At 34.3% G+C, this 15,024-nt stretch overlaps 1 protein-coding gene across 1 annotated transcript; it reads right to left on the reverse strand.

Annotated features, from left to right (window-relative positions):
- Nucleotides 1-432: 432 nt before the first annotated feature.
- On the reverse strand, nt 433-4,702 carry LOC103483741 (galactinol--sucrose galactosyltransferase-like). Its single transcript, XM_008440499.3, has 4 exons — nt 2,324-4,702; nt 1,735-1,912; nt 1,292-1,650; nt 433-1,194 (listed from the first exon to the last, which is right to left on the reverse strand). The coding sequence occupies exons 1-4, from the start codon at nt 3,560-3,562 to the stop codon at nt 625-627; spliced, it is 2,346 nt and encodes a 781-aa protein (XP_008438721.2). The 5' UTR covers nt 3,563-4,702; the 3' UTR covers nt 433-624.
- Between the last annotated feature and the right edge of the window lie 10,322 nt (nt 4,703-15,024).

A 15,024-nucleotide genomic window follows, 5' to 3' on the forward strand; every position in this document is an offset into this window, starting at 1 on the left:
TGTTCCCAATATTTTCTTGCATTAATTTGAATACTTCTTGAGTTGAAAAATAAACAATATATTCACGAATAGAATAAAAAAAATTACCGAATTAATATTTGTCCATATTTTATTTTATTCAAACAAATTTATAATTCAAGATAATAGTTCATATTCTGTTATATTAGTAAATATTTTTAATATTTTTATTGTTTAAAATAATTTTTTTATATAATTTTTTTAATTTTTTACTACTATGCTGGTACTCCAATATCTACTATAGGTAGATATACTTTCGTTGTACCGATTTCATTTATAAAAAATTTCAATGAGAACACTATATTTTGCTTATTAATGAATGAGAGATGAAGAAACAACTTTTTTTGATATCTACGGATCTACGTAGGGTAGTAAGGGTATATCTAATTTTATATTACATTTGGACCAACGACACATCCTTGAAATGTAATAACATTTCGCTTCCAAACAAACAAAAACTTTGAGAAACTCATCCCAACAAAAGTCCTGCTTACAATGAAAATTTATATTTATATATACTTCTTAAATTCTTAATTTAGACATTACATTACATATTTATCATCCTCCTTTACATAGGAACTTTGAAAAGCGGAGTTTTTTTTAACTTCAAAATTGATACTCAATTATGGACAATTTCGAAGAGCTTGGCCATGGGATTTGGATCTTTACCATTTTATCATCATCATCGTATTCAAACTCCACATCTTCTCCCTCAATCTTGCAGTTTATGGGCTCATTCGAAGCGAACATTCTCATCTCTCCGCAACCCCTCACTCCGGCTATCACCAAACCTTCGTTTTCATCTATTTCTAGTGATTCTATTGCACCCCCACAATTCAGCATGTTCACCAATCCAATTGGAGCAAATTCCATGTTTGGTTTCGATAAAACCGTGACAGGGGAAACTACAAGCAGTTCGTAATTTAATGGGGCGATGGTAAATTCTAAACTCTCTGATGTCTTCAATAGCTTTAGTTTCTTGTCTCGAACCATGTATATGGCAAACAAGTTCACCCCCTTTAGAGAAATGGGACTTCTCCCATTGTTCCACTCGATATCTTTTGGCCCAGCGACGCAAGTTAGTGTACGTGCGTACTCGGATGTCCTTCTGTTTTTCCTAGTCTTGGGACACCACCCTCCTCCTTGACAATTGAACAGACCCAATGTGCCAGTGAACTGTTGGAAAATGACCACAAGATTTTTTATTAAATGCCACACCCAAAATTTGAGCATTAAGACGAGATGGTCAAGAGAAGGGATTGTTATGTCTTACTTTATTGAGGTTCCAAATTTTGAGCATGGTTTTGCCATCATGAAGAGGGTCTTCAAACAGACAGTCTCTGGTAGGTAGGGCATAGTGTTGACATCGCAGTATTGACCCATCAGGCAAAACTAACCTTTTGAGTAACTTGAAGTTATGCTTACCGACCGAGTCACTTACATAGATTGGTCCACCGGAGATGGCTCGCGAAGCTGCGTGAAATTCAGCGCAAGGGTGTGTGGATTGAAACATGTCCCAGTCTGGGTGAATTATATTGCCCATCCATAAGCTATTGTAGGCACAGTGCACCATGTGACACCCTTGTAGCCAATATGGATCTCCAGAAGGATCCACTGTCCAGAAATCATCTCCTGTACACAGAAGAATAGAACAAACATACAACGAGTTGATGGTGATTTGCAAAATTTAGCTGAAAGGAAGGTGGGTTTCCATACCAACACGTCCAAGAGCTATGGCCTCTGTTCCAAGGTACATGAAGTCATTGCAGTGCTCCATGCTAGCAATAGCACCATTTCCTTGCAAATGTTTCTTTATAGATGCAGTGAGTGCTTTGTAATAAGCTTTTGCCAGCTCGATTCGACCTCCAAATTCCTCGGATAGCATTTCAAGCAACTGTATGATTGATCACAGAAGTAGGAATTAGAAACATTCCGACCAATGTAAATCGAGAGGAAAGAAGATTAGATCTTTAAACTTTTAGGTTTTGGTATGAAAGATCTTTAATTTTCAATTTTGTCTCCACGTGTTCTAAAAACCATCATTCATAAATCTACTACTAGATACAAAATCAAGAGTAGTTCACAAACTTGTTACACATTTTCTATCTCCTCTGGTAGGTTTTAGTATTCCTCAAAACTTCAATCATCATCACTAGATGATAAATAATATTTTATATAGTGTAAATTCTGAACTGTTCAAGTTGTTTCATTACTAAATATCATCAATATCATTACTATGAACTATGCTAATGGAAAAAACAAATGCAGGATAAGAAAGCAGGGCTGGACATTTCAGACAACTTACATGAATAACATCAACCTTAACGCCGTCGATGCCTGCTGACTGGAGGTGGGAATGGAGTCCGTCATACATTTCATGGGCTAGCTCAGGCGGAACCAATCCAATCCCATTATTGACAATCTTGTCCACAGCCAAATCTTCCATTGTCTTCTCTAACCCCTGTGACAGCTTAGGAATAACGACCCTTGACAGAGGCATTCTAGGAACATTGGGTCTAATCCCACCCCAATACCCACAAAGCGCATGCCACACATACACATTCTCAATTGTCCTAAACTCTTCCTTCAAGTCTTTCACAAAGGCACCCAACCCTACACCAAATCCCTTCCCATCACTTCCATAGTCTCTAAACTTGTAGTTCTCTTCAAATTTGATTAGTCTACAAGGCATCTGTTCCCCTGCAGCCGTTAGATCCATAGCTTCCAGATGATGATCTGTGATTGAATGAGCATCATGAGCAATAGATTGCCACCCATCATCGATCAAAATCATCCCCGGCGGACAACCACCATCCACTAAACACTTGACACCTGTCCTAATCCCCTGAGGGTTCACCTTAAGATAGAATGCATCCCACGTACACCACCCAAATTTATCCACAATAGGAGGCGGGGTCTTCTCATGTAGAAGCTTAAAAGTCCCTAAATGAAGTTTGACTACTTTCATAGCTTCTTTGACCAAACTGTACGGATCATCTCCGACTTGCATGTACAAGCAGCTTCTGAATCTGGACGCGTGGACACTCGTGGACCCACTTTCAACCCACATCGCCACGCTGTCATCGTTTTCATCGCCAGAACGCAAAGAACATCTAAAAGCTCCTTCTAAGATGGGTAGGAGGAGAACATATGGACGGCCGCGATGATTTGTGTCAAGTATCATCATCTGTGTCTCATGTTGGATGTCACGGCCGCACGAGCCGACCCAGTGGGTGGTCCACCAGACTTTGAACCGGAAGAGGCTTGAAAACCTTATGCCTTTGAGGTTGCCAATAGGAACCAAATGGGAGCTTTTGGGCTCGGTAGCGTCGAACCCAATGAAGCAGCCAAGAAGGGAGTTGTTGGTTTTGAATGGGGAAGGAGTTGAGATGATGTTGGGAGGGACATGGGTGAGAAATGGGTAGCCATTGGCGAGAAACTCTGAGGCTTTTAAAGTGATAGAGAGATTATTGGGTGAGGGATTAGTGTCGAGGAAGGTGGGGATTGTGGTTATGGAGGTTTTGGTTAAGCTTGGTGGAGCCATGAGGAGAGATGAGAGTTTTTGTTGAGTTGGGTTTGTTGGTGGGGAAGAAAGGTTTGTTTATATAGAGTGTTTGTGTGTTGAGAGGATGGTGGTGGGTGTAATGTAATGGAGAAAAAAAGGAGCAAAGGGGGGAAGAATTTTCTAGCGTTGAGCTTAATCACCACATACGTGTAGATAATTCAATTCTAATTGCGGTTTTCAGGATCTAACTTCTAACTTTTACAATGGAAGGTGATGTCATTTCATTAGATTGAGAGTTAAAAGCCAAAATTACTCTAAAACAGCAGTATAGCTTTGTTCATTAAACAAAAAGTTGACACTTAACAGCATATCATTTTTTCTACTATCAAAAGTTTGTTCAAATTTGCATTTTTAACTGTCTAGTTTTGATCTTAATATTAGCTCCAACGTTTTTACTATGTTTTGGTGAGAGCGTATGAATTAAAATTAAAGAAATATTCGTCAAAATATAATAAATCTGGAAAAAGGAAAAAAGAGAAAAGAAGAAGAAGAAAGAAGAATGAAAATGAATCTTTATCGAGTAATTTCTGGAGGTTTCTGGCTTTTCTAGAGGTTGCCTTTATTTTCATTATGTGTATATATAAATATGACCTTTGTTGTAGGTAACGCCCCATAATTATTGCTCAACGACAATTGGAGCCGTAAACTCAGCAATCCTTCTTCTATTTTTCATTTTTAGACTACACCTTTATTCATCAAATTTAGCTGTGCACCATATATCAGTGTATCTTTTTTAGGGTTGTTGCAAAAACTTTACCATAAACATATAAAGTCAAGAAATGAATTAGGGTTTGTCTGTTTGTGTAACATTACATGAATTTCTCATGAATACATAAATAAATAAATAAATAAATAAATAAATTGGATGTTTTTGCAAAGCTAAAGGGATGGTTAGGGGGTGCGTAAATCCCAACTAAAGGAATCAAAGTGTTGAAAAGAAGAAAAAGAAAGAGAGAATTAATTGTGAGAAAATATTTGAAATAAAAAAGTTTCAGTTTGATATATATATAACATATGTAGTAAAGTTAGAGATGAAGTTGATAATAAGTTTTGGGATAGATAGATTGTGGTTCTAGTTCTAGGTGTTTCCTTTGGAGTGTGTTGTGTCATACTGTGGAGTTCTAAATCTCCGCCACGCTGCATTTACAAATGTCAATACTCAGCACACCATGTAACTGCCACCTCTCCTAATTTCTATTTTAAGCAACCACATAAATCAATAATAACAATATCTAGAATAGAACAAACTTTAATTCCCATATTTAAAATTTGGGCATGCCTTTGACAAAGGTCAACGCTTCTCTAAAAATATATTTGAAGATGCTGATTTTTTAAATTTAAAAGTAACTGTTTGGGATGGAAATTTGTTTAATTAAAATACGGATATGAAATTAGGAGACATAAGTGTGCAAACTACAAAAGTTATAGTTCAAATATTAATTGATACGATCATGATTGAGATAAAGAGGATTAATTTCTGTATTATTGAATATATGCAGTAGTATATATGTAAGAAATAAAAGAAAATACTAACCAAATCAAGAAAGAAATAAAGAAAACGATATGAAATATAAAGGACAAAATTGAACTATATATGTCACTAAATACTTGTTCTTGTATATATACAGATATATATACTGATAATATCATCTGTGTATGTAGTGATATATAATAAAATTCAACTACAATTTATGTATTAGTGAATATATGTAATAGTATATATGTAACAAATCACAAAACATAAATATGAGTAAGATGTACGTAATAGAAGTATATTAAACAATGATATATAGATGTATATATTATTCATGAAAACTTTACTAATCAAAAATATGAATAAGATGATTGGAACATACCGTAATTATTGAATATATGTAGTAGTATATAAATTAAGTAAGAAAAAATTATAGAACATGAAACAAAAATATGTGTATGTATTATTGAATATATGCAGTAGTATATATGTAACAAATCATAAAACATAAATGTATTATTTAATAGCATATGTGTAAAAAATCAAAATAGGAGAAACATTACTAGATTATATGTTATGAAACGGAAGAAGAAAGAACAAAATTTTTTAAAGAAAAAAAATATATGCTACGAGACAGAAGAATAAATAATATACGAAATGAAAAAAAAAATGGGACTAACCACATCACAATAAGCAAATTGGAAGGGAAGAAGAAAGAACAGATTTTTGTTTATAATAGAAATCAGAGAAGAATATCGGCGTCAGAATTAATGATCGCGAGAAAATAACTTTTAGTTGAACATGAAAATATAGGTGAACAGGGTAATGTTAATACTGAGGTCATCCTGCATGAAAAGGGAAGTAATGATGAAAATGAGGTCAATGCAAGAGTGACTCAAAATTCAATTAGGGAGGATCATTCAAAAAATCTTAGTTAGTTTGATCCCTCTCTTAATATACCTATTATGAGGAAGGATACCAAGTCAAGCACTAAGCACTCTATTGCTAACTATCTTTCTTATGAGAACCATAATTACAAATATTATTACTATATAAGATAATAATTTATATCATATTTAAATCATTCTAATGGTAATAAATATAAATATATATATGTATTAATAGTTAAGAAAGTTACCATTCATATAATAAATATAGTTGTTGATAATTAAGAAAAATCTTGTTTGAGACTTTCGAAAATCATTATTTTTAAGTAATTATATGAAGATTAAATTATCCTAAAATACCACAATTCCGTATCTAGCATAATAATAAAAAATTTAGAACATTTGTGAAATTTTATGAAAAAATTATGTGATTTCTCTAAACTTTTTTTTTTCCTTAAAGAAAACAACGTATATACAAATAAAGATTAGAGGCATCCACATGAGAAAGAGGAAGAGAGAGTTTGGGCCTCTTTCATTTTTAAGCCCACCAATTAATGGATCAGCGAATTGGCCCAATCGTGAAATTCAAATTTCTTATTTATAATTTGTTGAAATATTTTGGAAAAATAACACTTTGTCCATTTCATTCATATTTGACCGCTCAAGGGTGATAAATCTATTAAATTTAGACATAATATTGGTCAAATGGTGATGTGGCGATATGAGTCGATTTTTTTTTTAAAAAATCACATTTTAGTCTCTAGATTTTTGAACTTTTGTTTAATTTTGTTCCCAATTTTTTTTAGCATTTAATTTTATTTCTTTATTTTAAAAAATACTATTTAGTTCCTCAAAATTAGAAAAAAAAAAAGAAAAACGTTTGGTCCCTTTCTTTACAAATTAATAACATGACAGTACTACTAGTGTGGCTTCAAGGCACATAGGTTAGAAATGAGCATCGGACAAGTAACAATTAGATGAAAAAAATAGTATGAAGATAACCAAAAGGGCCGTTTTAAAAAATTTATAAACTAAAGTATGTCTTTTAAAAGTTTTAGTAAAAATTATCAAAATTGAACAAAAGCTTAAAAACATTTTGAGTAAATTTTCACAAGGACATTAATATAACCAATAATTGTGGGAATTGAATAACAAAGAGGAAATTAGGGGAAACAACTCATGTTCTTTGAGATTTTTGCCAACCAAAAAGAAAGAAAAAGAGCAGCTATTTTTATTTTTATTTGGATTTACATATAAATATGTGGAGGACTAAATTTATATTCCCAATAATGGCAGTGTAGACCCAAAAAGAAAGAATGTCTATTTTCTAATTTTGTATGGCAATTTTTTGTAGTTGATATATTCTTTCCTAAAACAAAAAGGAAAAAGAAAACAAAGAATAAAACCATAATATGTGAGAAAGAATATCAGTAGTCATATTTGGTGGTTGGCTTTTGGACATGAGATAAGCTTTCCATTTTACTTGCTTGTCCCTGGTTTGATTTTATTTAATAGCACCGGTGATATTAAAGATTTCAAATCTTTAACATCATAGTAATTTGATTATTATTGTCTCTGATTTGATTGAATTCATGTAACAATATAAAGACAATATTCTAAAGTATTTCTGTGTTTTTTAAAAGACCAAAGTCCTATTTATTTGATTCTCGGTATGAAAATTGTTTTATAAAACAAAAACAATTCTTATTGTTCACTTAATCCGAGAAAACGTTTAATTCAAAATTCAAAATTTTAAAATTTGTATTTAGTTATAAATTTAAAAATGCTGTATTAATAATTCTTTTCTAAAAATAATTATTTATTTTTTTAAAAAAAATAGAATATTTTACTAATTATTTTTTTAAATAGTTTCAAAAATTAAATAAACCAAACACATTTAAAAAAAATGAATTACGAACCAAACCAAGGATACGGATTTCAAAGTTGTCCATTATTTGGGTATTATTACAATTTGGAGTCTACTTTTCAATTTTATCTTTATATTCTAAATATTTCTATTTCAATTAGGTCTTACATAATATTAAAAATAATGAAAATGCAATTGAGAAATGTCAAAACACACTATCATTTAAGTGAAAAGACATAGAAATGACCGACTTAACTAGAAATTGCTAATTGTCTTACAAATTTTGCTCATGAAACTCTTGTGTGCGGTTGGTTAACAAATTCATGAAAGTTATTATATGTTTAAATTCATATAATTTAATCATCCTTTTGATATTTAAACACTGCAAGGGCAAACTTTAAAAAGATCAAACGACCAAAATGAAGAAAAAAAAAACACTTGGAATTGAAACAAATATTTATCCTTTAAAATTTTAATTAACATTTAAACATTATCAATAAAAGAAAAAGTAAGGGAACAAAAAAGACAAGAAATGAACACAAAGGTATAAATAGTTTGAACGGGTTTGAATTTAAAAATGATTGATAACTATGACTATCTTATAGGATATAAGAATATAATAGATAAGAAGCTAAACTATATATATGTATACAGATAAATTATAAAAATTACCATAAAGTACGATAGTAGTTGTAATTATACAATTAAACTTTCAATAACAACAACTATAAAAATGTTAAAATTGGATCCTCAAACTTACAATAATTATAAAAATCGAACTCAAAAATGAGAAAAAATGGAATCATCACCTTTGTATTATACAAAGTTTGAAAGTCTAATTTTAAAATATGGATAAGCTTGAAAACTTCCATTTTTATTTTGAAAGTTGAAGGATATAACTGTGGATGGTTTTTGCTATTCATTATACGGAGGAAGTGAATATTGTATAATGTAGGTAGATTCAATGTTTCATTCTCTTTCCCTTTAATTTATGCTCTGCCCTTCATTCTCTAAGGTAAGGTAGGGGTGGCTGAGGGGATGTGACACACATCTATTTTACTTTGTTCTATATTTATTATTATATTCTTATAGGGTAACCTAGATCATCCTATCCACTACCAGCACTCACAATTGGTTTTATTTATATTTATTTTATTTAGTTTGAACAAATACCGAGGAATGTCCCATCCAAATAATTCACTTAGCTCCCCATTGTTTCAAGGGCTAAATGTCAGCTTGTCTTCTAACATTTGAGTGGGTTGGGTTTTCTAAGTTTAATTGCATGTGATAGTGATAGATACATAGGGTGTGTTTGGGCCTCGGGTTTAGAGGGAAAAGGAAAAAGATTTTGGGCCAAACCTTGTTTGGCCCAAGTATTTTGTTGAAAGGGGATTAGGGTTATCCTAATCCCCCTTTTAACCTATATTCTCTACTTCCTTAGCCGTCGTACGCGTCTCCTAACCCTACTATTTTCCGATCTGATGCCGTACTTCTTCTCGCGATTTTCCTAACGTTTTCCCTTCATTATCTTCCCTTTTTTTCTCTGATTACTTCCCTTTTACCGATCTCTTCTCTTTCCGTCTTGAAATTAATTTACATCTCCTTCGTTGAATTCGAAGGAGACGTTCGTGTTCTTCTCCTCCATTTTTTGCCCTACTCTTCCCGAAACCCTTCTTAATCTCTCTGTTTCGTTGATCGGTTGCCACCAACGTGCGTGACCTCCGAAACATTTCTCATCCTCTCTCCATATTTCCATACCCTTCGTATGCCGAACAAACCCTTGCCGCTCCCCACTCTTGCCAGTCCTAGAACGAGTTTACTACACTTTTTTCATACCGAACAACCATTTATGGTAGATGCTACACTAAATCGTGAAAGGAATTCGAGTACGGGCATGGGGGAGCACGGCAGGGGTCTTCGGTGTGCACCAAAGGTATGGTCAGCCGATGATGAGCATTGTGGTGGTCAATCTGATTACATTATGCAATTTTTTTTCTTATTATCAGTCTAATATTTATTCCTCTTCGCGGTGCTGAGTTTAATTTAGGCCTTATGTTGAAATTTTGTTTACTGCCTCGTCTGTGAAGTTCATTAATCATCCGCGCTCTCTGTTTTTCATATGTATTCCGAATTTCTTCTATCATCCGCACTCTCTGTTATTCACATGTATTTCATATGTTGTAATTCATATGTTCTTCTGCCTCTTAATGAGCTAAATTTTGTGGTAATATCCATGCTGTTGAACATGTTTTTATTTGTTTTGCCTACTGTTCAAAAAAATGTCATAATGTCATGGATACTGTGTGCTTCTGTTGAAAAAGATTACCTACTTCCTTCAAGTTTGACTGAATTTGTGAAATCCCCTTTTTTATGGGATTCTTGTTGGGTTTCTTTACTGCTGGTTTATACTCCCTTTACTATATAATGGACCCTTCCTCCTTCCATTCCATATTCAACTAACTATCCTTTTTGGTATACTTGCATTTGTATTTGGTATGTTATTCAAATTCCATTGTTATACTTGCATTCCATTCTTTGTTATATGGTATGTTTATCATGTTTCCAACGACAATTGATATTTTTTCAACTATGCTAATTTTTTTTTTCAATTCAGCCCCTGTGTTTCACCTTCTTTGCCTTTGTCTGTATTTTACAAAAGAGTGCTTTTGTAAATTTGTTTCCTGCTGCACTGTGACAAGTAATGCTTTGTTTCCTTCTGCACTGTCACAAGTAATGGTTGCTGTATTTTATGTCTGTATTTGGTTGCTTCTGTTTTACATATGATGTTATGAACTCCACCGCAAAAAATGGTACCGTAACTGCGTTCTTCTTGAACGTCTTTGCGGTAATCAAATTAACTCTGTGTTTCGCCTTCTTTGCATTTGTCTGTATTTTACAAAAGAGTGTTTTTGTAAATTTGTTTCCTGCTGCACTGTGACAAGTAATGCTTTGTTTCCTTCTGCACTGTCACAAGTAATGGTTGCTGTATTTTATGTCTGTATTTGGTTGCTTCTGTTTTACATATGATGTTATGAACTCCACCGCAAAAAATGGTACCGTAACTGCGTTCTTCTTGAACGTCTTTGCGGTAATCAAATTAACTCTGAGGCTATGTTCTTTTACATACATTATGTACTCACACCTTGTTTGATTTTTTGACCCGTTCCATGGATTTGTGAAGTTTCGTTTCGGTTAAGGTATGTTTCATTTTCGTTTTGTCATTCATTTTTTTACAATACGTTATTCTTACCGGCACGCATATGTAATAACAAACTATTTTTTTGTCTATATCTTCAGGTTGTAAAGGTTGAAGCATTCGTAAACGAGGTACTACGGTTATAAAACTCCTTCTTTGACGAAGTCCATCTATATATTCCTGTACTTAGTTGTTTTATTGCATTTTTGTTTCAATTATAAATCCTCAGACGTTTACATTTGTTTAACTCTCTCTCTATCTCTCTCTCGCTGTCTATATATATATCTCCAATAAACCATCATACGGAATGTGTCATTTCTAGATTTTCAAATAGTCCTCTATTTCCTTTTTTGTTGTGTTGGTGAGTGATCATGTATGTCTTCCAACCACTGCATGTTTGGAAGTTTAAAATCATTTCTCATGTCTTCAAAATCAATACTTTTGAAATTTGTACTACAAATAAAATACATTTTAAATACTATAAATAAAATTGCTTTTAACTAATTAAAAAGCATTGCTCGAGTCTTTTTAAAAATTTTTTAAATCACAATGAACGTGCCCCTTCTTCATAAATGATGAAGCAATAGGTAACAAATTCATTTTATTTAGGGTATGTTTCGACCATTAACAATTCTTCTAAAAAACAAATAAGAAACCAACCACCTAAGTAATTTCCATTTCTTTGTAATCTGTTTGTTTTTTTCCAACCATAACTTGAAATTTTATTATTTTCGAAATAAAATATTAGTTTACTTTTGCAAAGAAAAAAACTATTATTTGTACTAGTTGTAGTCACATCTAATTTTGAGGTAGATTAAAAGTTGCTTAATTTGACTAGTTTTCAATTTTGTGAATTTTTATAAAAAAAGTTATTTAATTACTTTTGTAATTTTGAATTATTTAGAGTACATTAAAGAATATAGAAACGTTCCAACAATGAGACGCTATAAAATACAAATTGAGTGGTCAAATTGGAGACATATGAGTGGATGATGCATAATAACGAGAATAAGGGAAAGTATAAAAAGAAAAAAGAATTGATTTCTTGAATGCTACTATTTATATTAATTTTAGAAGTCTGTTTCTTACGAGCAATATAATTTATATTAGGTGGAAATTTTTTTATATAAATGTCACGTAAGAAAAATTATATGGATGATACTATTTAGCAATATGTTTTATTTCGTAAACTAATTATCACGATAGATTTCAATTGATAATTAGCAATATGTTTTATTTCGGAAATTTAAATACGTATACTTCCATATATACATAAATCAAAACATAAACATAAATGAAGTTTGCACAAAAACGTATTTTCAAAAAAGTAGTAGAAGTCAATTACTTAATTTGTAAACATATTAACTTAGTTTACCTTTGAAGATATTTCCAACATTTCAAAACCAACATTGGTATTATGTGATTAGGTTAACAACAGGGTGTCAATCTATAATTTAGAATGGACGAACACGAGTTGGCGTCTATTGTAAATGCGTTCATAGCATCCCAACGACAGTTGTTACTAATGTTGGAGCTCTTGAAGAATGATACGAAGAGGATAACGCACATCCCGTATGAAACTAGGCATAGGATTAGACAGTTAGCTTACTTTCGCATGATTCATGGGTCAGACCTTGTCTGTCGCCAAAGTACGAGAATGGACCGAAGATGTTTCGCCATTCTGTGTCACCTACTGAGGACCATTGCTGGACTAACGTCGACGGAAGTCGTCGATGTTGAGGAGATGGTAGCAATGTTCCTCCACATTCTTGCGCACGATGTGAAAAATCGTGTCATTCAACGAGAGTTCATGCGGTCGGGTGAGACAATTTCCCGCCATTTCAACATGGTCTTGTTGGCTGTCATTCGACTTCATGAGGAGCTGTTGAAAAAACCACAACCAGTGCCTAATGAATGCACAGATCAAAGATGGAGGTGGTTTGAGGTACACATTTGTCTCGAACTACGTACTTCCAACACAACGACGTTAGTTCTTCTCAATAATTTTTAGTTATGCGGTGCAGAATTGCCTAGGTGCATTAGATGGCACGTACATAAAAGTCAACGTTCCAGCAAGTGACCGGGCTAGGTATAGAACACGCAAGGGGGAGGTGGCCACAAATGTACTTGGCGTGTGTGACACGAAAGGAGATTTTGTTTACGTACTTGCCGGTTGGGAAGGATCAGCTGCGGACTCACGCATCCTCCGTGATGCCCTTTCAAGACCTAATAGGCTTAAGGTGCCCAAGGGTAAGTAACAAGGGCATTGTACCTATGAATGGAATTTTAGAAGTAACAACTGCGACATTTTAATCGTGCATTGTGCTTACAGGCTATTACTACTTGGTTGATGCCGGGTACCCAAATGCGGAGGGTTTCCTGGCACCATACAGAGGCCAACGTTATCACTTACAAGAATGGCGTAGCCCTGAAAATGCACCTTCAACGTCGAAAGAGTTCTTCAATATGAAACATTCTTCTGCTCGTAATGTAATCGAAAGAGCATTCGGTGTCTTGAAGGGTCGATGGGCGATACTGCGGGGAAAGTCATACTATCCTGTAGAAGTTCAATGTCGCACAATACTCGCATGTTGTCTCCTCCACAACCTTATCAATAGGGAGATGACGAACTTTGATATAGAAGACAACATAGATGAGGTTGATTCCACCCACGCGACTACTGCCGCGGATGACATACATTACATAGAGACGTCGAATGAGTGGAGTCAATGGAGGGACAACCTTGCAGAAGAAATGTTTACTGAATGGGAGTTGCGTAACCAATAGAAAAATTAAATGTTCCCCGTTCATTTTCATACTTAAGTAGTTCTGCCAATAAGTCTTATTTTGTCATAGTTTTTGTAACATGATTATTTTGAATGTATTGGTTAACCAATTAACTTACTGCCAAACTGTTTTTCAGCAGGAGTTCATTGTACTATGAAATTAATCGTATGTATGTTATCTAATCATACGGAACTTAATGAAACTAATATGTTTTGCGTTTTACGTCTAGCATGACAAGTTCATCGAGACTACCTAAACATACTTGGACTAAAGAGGAAGAGGCAGGTCTCGTGGAGTGCCTCGTGGAGTTGGTCAATGCTGGTGGGTGGAGGTCCGACAATGGGACCTTTCGTCCCGGGTACTTAAATCAGCTGGCGAGAATGATGGCGTTCAAGATCCCAGGTTCTAATATCCATGCTTCAACCATCGATAGTCGAATCAAATTGATGAAGAGAATGTTTCACGCACTTGCGGAGATGCGTGGCCCAAACTGTAGTGGTTTTGGGTGGAATGATGAAAAAAAATGCATCGTCGCTGAGAAAGAAGTCTTTGACGATTGGGTAAAGGTGCGTTACTAGATATTTGAACACTTGTTTGATTATTTGAATACATGGACTAATAATTTATTATTGCACTTATACAGAGTCATCCGGCGGCGAAAGGCCTCCTTAATAAGTCGTTTGTCCACTACGACGAACTGTCGTACGTGTTTGGCAAAGATCGTGCAACAGGAGGTCGGGCTGAGAGTTTTGCGGACATTGGGTCAAACGATCCTCCTGGGTATGACGCAGGAGCTGCTGATGCTATGCCAGATACGGACTTTCCGCCAATGTACAGTCCGGGATTGAACATGTCGCCTGATGATTTGATGGAAACAAGAACCGCTAGGGTCAGTGAACGTAGAAATGTTTCAAGCGGGTCTAAGCGGAAACGTCCAGGACATGCCACAGATAGTGGGGACATAGTTCGTACTGCCATTGAGTATGGAAATGAACAACTTCATCGCATTGCTGAATGGCCTATCCTACAACGTCAAGATGCTACCCAAACACGTCAAGAGATTGTTCGACATTTGGAGGCCATCCCTGAGCTCACATTGATGGATAGGTGTCGCTTAATGCGTATACTTATGCGTAACGTCGATGACATGAAAGCTTTCCTTGAAGTTCCCGACCATATGAAGTACCCCTACTGCAGCCTCATTCTTCAAGAAAACCAATGACTAGTTAG

This window comes from Cucumis melo, chromosome 12 (assembly GCF_025177605.1).
Source record: "Cucumis melo cultivar AY chromosome 12, USDA_Cmelo_AY_1.0, whole genome shotgun sequence".
In the NCBI taxonomy this organism is placed as follows: domain Eukaryota; kingdom Viridiplantae; phylum Streptophyta; class Magnoliopsida; order Cucurbitales; family Cucurbitaceae; genus Cucumis; species Cucumis melo.